The sequence below is a fragment of the Haliotis rufescens genome, unplaced genomic scaffold (genome assembly GCF_023055435.1).
Source record: "Haliotis rufescens isolate VD_foot unplaced genomic scaffold, xgHalRufe1.0.p SCAF_2, whole genome shotgun sequence".
Taxonomy (NCBI): domain Eukaryota; kingdom Metazoa; phylum Mollusca; class Gastropoda; order Lepetellida; family Haliotidae; genus Haliotis; species Haliotis rufescens.
Genome location: NW_025963890.1, coordinates 5,577,177 through 5,586,425, shown reverse-complemented (window position 1 = coordinate 5,586,425; position 9,249 = coordinate 5,577,177). Strand labels below are relative to the sequence as shown.

The 9,249-nt window shown below is 41.1% G+C and overlaps 1 protein-coding gene across 1 annotated transcript; it reads right to left on the bottom strand.

The window, feature by feature from the left end:
- Positions 1 to 3,212: 3,212 nt before the first annotated feature.
- Positions 3,213 to 7,912, bottom strand: LOC125381886 (peroxidase-like). Its single transcript, XM_048399224.1, has 3 exons — positions 7,732 to 7,912; positions 6,420 to 6,522; positions 3,213 to 3,342 (listed from the first exon to the last, which is right to left on the bottom strand). The coding sequence occupies exons 1-3, from the start codon at positions 7,865 to 7,867 to the stop codon at positions 3,285 to 3,287; spliced, it is 297 nt and encodes a 98-aa protein (XP_048255181.1). The 5' UTR covers positions 7,868 to 7,912; the 3' UTR covers positions 3,213 to 3,284.
- Positions 7,913 to 9,249: the final 1,337 nt, after the last annotated feature.

Sequence of the window (9,249 nt, the reverse complement as noted above, 5' to 3'; positions counted from 1 at the left end):
CGATTTAAAGTTTTAATTAAATTATCCTGAGAAACATATGATTATAGTGGGCAGGCAGGTTTTGGTCAGGGCTGGCAAGTAGTTCAGCTAGCCAGTCCTGTGGTCTGGCTGAAAATTTTGGGAGTTTCATACCCTGGATATATGTATGTGTGTATTTGTGTGTGACTTGTATATCATCATAATATTTGCAACAGTAGGTACAATTAATCTAAATGTATTATTTTATGTACCGTTTACTCTCATTTATTGTTAAATGTCCTTTGTAGGGAGAGGTGTTTAAATAAGTTGAACCAATCACATTCCTTTTTCTTTGAAATATATATCACAAACGAACTGTTTTTACCCTCGGTGGGGAGGGGAGTTGTTACTGGTTGTGGATTTTAAAAGGAGGGGAAGAGGGAGGCGGGGTTGGTTTAACCCCCTGAATCCCGTCTATGGATTCACCACCAATGATTATTTCAGTCATGCGATGTCTACATCTGGGATAAGTCATTGTTTGACAAAAACTGTTTTAGATGTGAATTGGGTGTAAATTTTGAGAGAAATTGTAATGTGACAGGTATATTTAGTGTGATATTGTCAGTTTTAGTTCATTTATTTGTTGTTAAATAAATGTATTTCATTCTTCGTTCGTGTCTCTCTCGATGGTAGTCCATGTTATAGAGATGGATGTTATTTTTCACAAGAAGAGTAGAGTCACCATGCACGTAGTAAGTATACAGCTGTGTCTTAGTTGGGTATTCATGTTAAACTGCGGCATGGTATCTCAGTGTGCTAGCACTATAAAATCAACATTAGTCCGAACTAGTACAAGCAGTCACAAACACACGTGCATGCACGTCGCTATATAAGTGAATAATCGTGGACGCGACGTTAAACCCAATCTCTCTCTCTCTCTCTCTCTCTCTCTCTCTCTCTCTCTCACACACACACACACACACACACACACACACACACACGCGCACACGCACACACACGCACACACGCGTACGCACACACACGCGCGCGTTAACGTTCCCAATCTGTTGACAGACACTCGGAGAGTACCCGGGTTGCTACCAGGAATACAGCCCTTCTGACAATCTGGGTAATGCAGAAGGCTGCAGTGTTGGGGAGTCTTCATATTCTCCGAAAAGTTCTGGGTTGGTTTGACTAGGCAGCGCTTCCTGAGAGAAGTGCCATTCGCTGTCTGCGCTGCGTGTAGAGGAGGAAAGGTCCCTGAGCTAATGATGAGCCCAACAATCCTGACTGTGTCAGATTAGGTGTATGTTGAGTGACCAGGTGTCTAAAGTAGGGGCAGGGGTGGTCGCCGGAGATACAGTTAAGAGCAAGAAGCAAAATTTTCACTTGTATCCGTTGTTTGACAGGCAGTCAGTGGACGGCTTTAAGGACAGGTAAACGTGGTCTGTGCGGCAAGTGACAACCCCAACTGCCGCGTTTTGGATTCTTTGCGGTTTTGCGAGTAAGAATGATGAAATGTGAAAAGAACAGGGAGTATGGGATTAAAAAAAGATGCGTGTAGTGCTGCCGGGCCGACAGGCTGGTATCGTTGAAGGTGTCAACTATTCAATGTGAAATCTAAGTGCTCCCTACTGCTACAAAAAGATCAGAGGACATCCCATTACACGTCACGACAGAACGACCTTTCGTCCGACCAATCAGAGCATCGCTTACGAAATGGCGAAAGTGAAAGCCAGAAAAGGTGAACATGGGGCATTCCGAACGAAAGGTCTCTCGCTTCAGTGAGATAAACATTTGGGCTGTGGAGATTTTCCATAACCCGTGGGAAGAACTGCCATATAAACTCGACCATCTGTTAGACATTCCTGAAATTTCTTTTTCATCGAAGATTTTGTCAATATATATTTTAGAGCGTAGACTGGACTGGAATTTGAAAATAATGCTGTAAAGGTCGAGAAAGCTGCTGTCTGACGGGCTAATGTCGACTTCCTGTTGGTGGGTCAAAGTTCGCGAAAGGTCGTTTAAACCTCAGCCCGGTTCCCTGGGTATGCTGCGCTGGCGCTACACTGACCCGGGCAATGACTGTACAATGGCCGCCTCCACTAACCGATCAACCATGGGGGACGTGACATGAATTTACTATAGAAAAACGCTAGAACGGGTTGTTATGTTTTTTCTTAGCATTTTCATGAATGCTCTTGCAATGTATACGTCACGGGAATAACGTCCATTGTTACTTTTAGTGAAGGAAAACATTATTTAAGCTGTTTCGAGACTCGAAAGTGGTCGTCACATCGGTGAAATGTAAACAATGACACACCCCATTTTCGACAGTGATATTTTCGTTAATATTTAAAGTCAGCTCACGAAATCGTATACATAATACATGGAATTAAACGACCATGTCAATGAAATACCTTTAGCATCTTTATTTTAGCAAATCTGATGACGCAAATGTCGCCGATTATGCCCCGTTTTCTCCCATTGTAACGTGGCGGGTTTAGCGGAGTTATTGAACGCCCAGTATAATAACTAAAAAAAACAAACACTTTTGATCCGTAATAATGATATTTAAAGATAGGGTCTTTCATTGGTTCTGACATTTGGCCTTTGGATTATATTCACATGAAAAGCCATTTGTTTGGCATTTATTTTTACACAATGAAATTAATCATAAATGGATCTAATAATTTTTGAAACATATTTGGATAATTTCATTCTAGTGTTTGTGCGTGACCATGTAAAATGGTCGGGTCTGAAAGGGATAATAATGAAGACTATGTCAATTATTTTGAATAAATTCAAATATGATAAAATATGATACTTGTTGTTACTCTGGCACTAAGCATTTATGGACAATACAAGGACTGGCCGGCCCGGAGTCAGTATACTGTGTCTGAGTTAAGTATCTATGTTAAACCCTGGCATGGTATCTCAGTGGGCTTTCCATGTCCAGTAGAAATCTCTGCATAAAGCTGAGTCGATTGTACGATTCCGACTATATCATGAGCACGTGTTTATGAATCACTATGAAATGGTAATGATACCAGGTGCTCGCAAAAAGGTGAGCGTATCCTGCCCAACCGGTGGCACCCGTCACAAACACATGCAAAGGCAAGTCAATTGTTCGCCTGATAAAAGCACCGTTAAAAACCCATTTCTCCCTACCTCACCTCCAGCAGTATCACGATTGAGACCACAAAGAATCTGTGCACAACAAAGTGAAAACCCTTATAACACAAAGACGATTATTTATTGCTGAAATATTTTTATTTCGTCAGTATTCTGAATTGTGAACATCACTTGAGAATCTATCAGGACAATTAAAACTCGGAGAAGTTAATGTCACCAAGGCTGCTGCAGCTGACTTCAGCGTTAGACCTGAAATGAAAAACAAAATCATTTATATAGGGATTGCTGTCCGTCAAATACCATTTATCCTACAACGAGTTCTTTCAAAACGTATAGGACCCGTGAAATTCCGGGTTATAAATGGTGTTCAGCAACCCGTGCTTGTCGTAAGAGGCGACTAACAGGATCGGGTGGTCAGGCTCGCTGACTTGGTTGATGCATGTCATCGTATCTCAATTGCGTAGATCGATGCTCATGATATAATCACAGGATTGTCTGGCCCAAACTCGATTATTTACCAACCACCGTCATATAGCTGGAATATGGCTGAGACCGGCGTTAAACAACAAACAAACAAACAAACAAACAAACAAATCAAAATGTATAGATGTGTTTTGAAACAACGAGTCGTAAGATAAATGGTGTTTGACGGGCAGGAGTGCAGCATTGCTTTTACACACCCTAAAATAACACCATGTTGGCCTCCAATCGACATATATTTTGTTTATCCCATTATCACAGTGGCACATTAATACATAACACAACAGTCATAACTAACGTCATTCGCCTAACTGCTCACCATGCATATCTCGTATGACCCTCTACTAAAATGCTTCAGCTATATCTGTGGATTTATGAAGGCAGTGGTGGCTCTTAAACCATAATGTTTCGACATAGACTTAGGTGAATTTGCTTGAAGCACGAGAAAGGTTTAAATTACAATTTAAGAATAATAATCTTTTATAATCTGATCGTATGTCATCACTATGGAGTAGCCAATCACAGACCTGGAAGTCGATCTCACACATATGTTCATACCAATTATCTCAAATGGGTTTCTCACCCTCAGGCGTGTAAGAAACCCTTCTACTTGTGTCTGTAAGCCATGTCTTTACTCTACGGATTAAGTGAATTTATCACCAAAGGAAATCCAGACATTATGACGAAGAATATTATGGATAACGACTTCTTTAGGAGAGAAAAACAGGGTTGGAGAATATGACACATACATATACAAATGAAGCCAGTTATAATCAGATACTTTCAAACAAAGTCAGTTGTATTGATATGTCATGTTCCCTGACATATCACGTTATGAAGCGGCGGTATTTCAGCAATATCACGACGGGGCTTGGCAGAAAAGGGCTCCACACACCGTACCCAAGTGGGGAATCGAACCTGGTCGTTCGGCGCGACGAGCAAACGCTTAAACTACTTGGCTACCCTACCGCCCCTTCTCTGTAAAGACTTCTCCTAACAAGTGTTGAGCAGCATAGTTTGTAAATATGATCGCGGTATCTCGGTGCGCTACACCTACAGTTTTCTGAAAACATTTTATACAAAGGTTTCATTCTGTTCTTAAGAGAGGAGTTATGACGTAGAATCATATATTCCAGCGACTGATTACATAGGCCTGTGTATCCCTTCATACATTAGTACCCGTATCCCATTGTTTAGCTTTCAGCCGAGTGTGACGAGCTCATTTGTTGAAGGTCGGTCATGAGTATCAAATTTGAAATTAAAATTCACTTAACAGTTGGATGATTTGATTTTATATCATTTTCTGAGACAGTACTTTGTACAGCCTGTGTGTCCCTTCTCCTTGAATACAATGTGTATACAAATTGAAAAGTGTATGTAATCAGCGAAGAGGGCTTCTCGTGCATTTACAGGTTGTGGTCTGTGATTAATTGCTTGTGGGTCTGTCCTGGTATGTTATTAATTCGTCAAGGAGCTGTTGCGTATATCAGAACCAGGATGTAGTAGACAGTGAAATCCTCTGAAACTTGATATTCATGTATCTTAAGATGGCGCTACGTCCTGCACAAAGTAGCAACATGCATCAATTTTCAAATCGGTAATAGACCGCCTCCGTGGTCTAGAGATAGAGTGTCCACCCGGAGAGTGGAAGATCCGGGGTTCATATCAAAAGACTATAAAAGATAGTATTTGTTGTTGTCGGCTCGGAGTCAGTATACTGTGTCTGAGTGGGGTTATCATTTAAACTGCGGCATGGTATCTCAGTGGGCTTGCACTATAAATCGCCATCAGTCCGGACTAGTACAAGCAGCCACACACACACGTGCATGCACGTCGCTATATAAGTGTAATAATCTTGGACGCGACGTTAAACCCTACCTCACCTCACCTCACCTCACCTTTGAAGGGGCGAGAAGAAGCCCTGAAACTTTGGGTAAGTAAAGAAGTTGTTATCCAGAATAGTCCTTGTAATTATATCCAACTTCCAAATGCATATAAAGATTTTGTAATCCAGAATGTATTATCGCTTCTATATTACAATAATGAAGCAAGTCCTGAAGAAAATTGTCAAGTTTGTGTATTACTTGTAAGGAAGTACTTTGTGGAAGGAAATACTTCAATAGTCTTAGTGCTAATATAATTTTTCGGGAAGTTAGATTGCTGTAAAATGCCATCTCCCCGAGGCAAGTGACATAACTGGCTATAAAAGTCCAGTTTCCACCCTTGCCGAACTAGGCTGGTATTATGGAGTTACATTTTGGCTGGACTAACTAGTCTATGCATAGTCCAATCACAATCACGCAACGTAATCGAAATCCGGTTCGTAAACTGTCATGCAGATTCCGGTCGAATACAGGATTTGCAAAGCATGTGCCAGGCCAACTCGTTGTCAAACAGATATTTTCCAAATCTTTTCATGTTTTTAATTAAAGTGCTCACGTGATTTGATGCACTTCGCGACGTAAAAACCATTTTATCACAATATAGATCTTGATTATCGATTAGATCGTCTTGACTGGGTGCCGCCATTTTGTTCGAAGTAAATGCAAGTGATACGAGATGTGGAATCTGATTGGTCCATAGGAGAGGCATAGAAGAGACATGACTCGTTATACCCACTGGTGGCGCTACGATCGAGCCCAGGAATTCCAACCTAGTCCTACTTTTAAAGTCAGTTAACTCCATTGCCTCGGGAAGACGGTAACATGCTGAAATGCTGACAAAATTGCCTCACAAAAATATAGTTCGCTGGATATGCAATTTGTATGTCTTGAACGAAACACAACGCAAAGGTGAATTTAATACCAACACCAACCACGTATCCTGTAAGAGTAAAATATTCTCACGTTGCGTCTGGGATGCTGAAGGCGTCGGGCTGGATGGATGTTATGCCGGTGTTGGTACAGATCACACGAGCCAGAGTTATTTTGTCGATCTCGGCTAGTTGACCTGTAAAACAGTATGACAATATTGAACGTGCATCGAATGGGACAAATAGGGAACATGTGCATCGTTCTGTCAAATAACATGTTGAATGCTTGTCGCAATGAGGGGCCGTTCTTTCCTAAATTCTGACAAACAAGCAAATACTCCCAACAGTGGTACAGTACAACGTATGAACCCTGATTCGATAACACCCCAAGCTCCCCACTGTTGATGGTAAGAGGCCACTGTGCACTTTGCAAAAGGCCAGACTTCATGCTTTGGCTAATGGCGTGCGATCGTGCTACAATCAGTACCTATTTTTCTGTTCCATTTTGTATTAACACCTAATTTTGGTCGACAGTTCAATACTTTCGATAATTACTTTTCGACGAATTGTTTAGAACTGGATCAACTCGACAACACCAAGGAAGTTTCATCTGTTAACTAACAAGAAACAGATAACCGAGACCAATTGTTTCCGACATATGATGGATCTGTGTGAGTGTCGAATAGTCGGGTAAAACAGATCATCCGTTTTACAAATCTGTCATTCATGAAGAGTGTAACAAGAGCACACAATTCCCCAACGGTAACATGGAAGGACCCCAAAAAGTATAGATCATGTATTTGAAAGGCAGAGAATTTATGGATGTCAACTTCTTTATTATGAGGAACACAACGTTTCGGAGTATATGCTTACACCTTCATAGGGTGAATTAATGCTATGAGGTATTGAGCATATATATGTGCCTATAAGAACAACAAAGTAATAAGGTAACAAAAGGTGGAAACTTAACAAGGGAAGCCAACAGATAATTGGCGCTGAGAATTGATAAGCAATTGACAATGGAAGCCAACACTTTACAGTAATTATCGCCGATAGTTATGTACAACTTGAAGCCAGGACTTAAATTATCACTGAATGCATCCATTCCCTTGATGAAGGAGTAATAAAGAAGTTGCCATCCATAAATTCTCTTCCTTATGTGTATCACCTCTAAATGCCATTCAAAGACTTGATGTGTTTGAAAGATAATCAAATACAGGTTGCAAACAATCCTGTGCAATCTTTACAGAAAACATAGATGACTTTTTTGTAACTTTTACGGTAAAAAGTAATTCTTTTAATGTGCAACAAAGCATATATGAGGACGATTGTGACTCATTATAAAAAACTCAAATGTTGAGTATTGAACAATGTCAGCTTTTGTCAAAGAAACCCAATGAACATACTTGTTGTGAAGCCAAGAGTTGTATTGGTCGTCTCATGCCAGAATCGATCACCAGACCGTATGTCACTATATTGCTGTCCAAGTATGTAGGCAATCGTTGGACCAACCACACCTCCAGAAACAGGGGCCTCGTTCATGGCACCTGCGTAAAGGTCAATTTTGCTGGAGCCCCTGAAAGTGAGAATAGTTGGTGAGTATGTACTAAGCCGCCTTTTCCAATAGTCCAGCAATATCGCGGGAGGTGACACCAAATATGGACTTCACACATTATAATCATGAAGGGAATCGAACGAGGGCCTTCGACGTGACGAGCGTACCCTTACACCCATCAGGCTACCCCACCTCCCCTGAAACGAGAGTGAGGCATGCTTATAAAATCCTATGTCAGCGCGGGACAATCCACAATAACACAGATTAACCACGGTTAACCACTTTGGTTAAACCCATCTTCCCGAGGTAAAGGCGTAAGCTGACTATGTCCCCCCAAATGACTAATCAGGTCCCACCTCTCGTAAAACTTGCATTTGCCTCGAACAAAAATGACCGCGCCCTGTCAAGACGATCTGATCGATAATCAATATCTATATTGTAACAAAACTGGTCTTACCTCGCGAAGTGCGTCAAGTCAGTTGAGCACCTTTAATAAAAACATGATAAGATTTGCAAAATATCTGTCGGCCCCAAGTTGGCGGTACACATCCTTTGCAAATCCTGCACGTTGAACCGGATGTCTAGTTCGTCACGCGATTTTGATTGGACTGTGTATAGACCATAGACTCGTTAGTCCAGCCAAAATATAACTCCGGAATTCCGACTTAGTTCGGCAAGGGTGGAAAATGGACTTTTATAGTGAATTAACTCCCTTGCCTCGCCAAGATGGGAGAAACCACGCGAACTCCTGTTTGACGCTGAAAGGGCAAGCATTACAATCGAGTCGATTCTTGGATTCCAACCTACAATCAGGATACGCAACTTACCTAACGACATAACCCCTTGTTTCAACCATAGGGAGATATACAATACAAATATAGAAACAGCTACCCTTCAGTAGAGAGTTTGAAAAAAAATCCTCGCCGACGCAGGCAGGTTGTGTCGTTCAAACAAAATGGGGTTACAGGCTGATAGAGAAATATCGCAAAGACGTCTTTTCAAACTTCAGTCTTCATAAATAGTGTAATGAGATTCTGTAAATAATATTGGTTTACAAAGACAGTGGATTAGAAGTGTGTTGATATGCTTTAGTGCCAACTTTCTGAGATCCAGATATATACTTTGAAGCCACTTTGGGGGATGATGCGTCGTCTTGGGCCATTATGATAAGTTGTAATATGTTCAGGCCGACAGGTGAAAAATTGCGTTTTAATTATTTTTCAAACCTATTGATCAATAAAACTATTTAAAAAAAGGAACTGCTTTTGAAACATGGAGGAAACACTCACGTGTACACAGAAGAAGCGCATGAAGGGTTTGTTGGTGTTGTAATAGTGATTAAACGACGCGTCGTCTTGGGCCATTATGA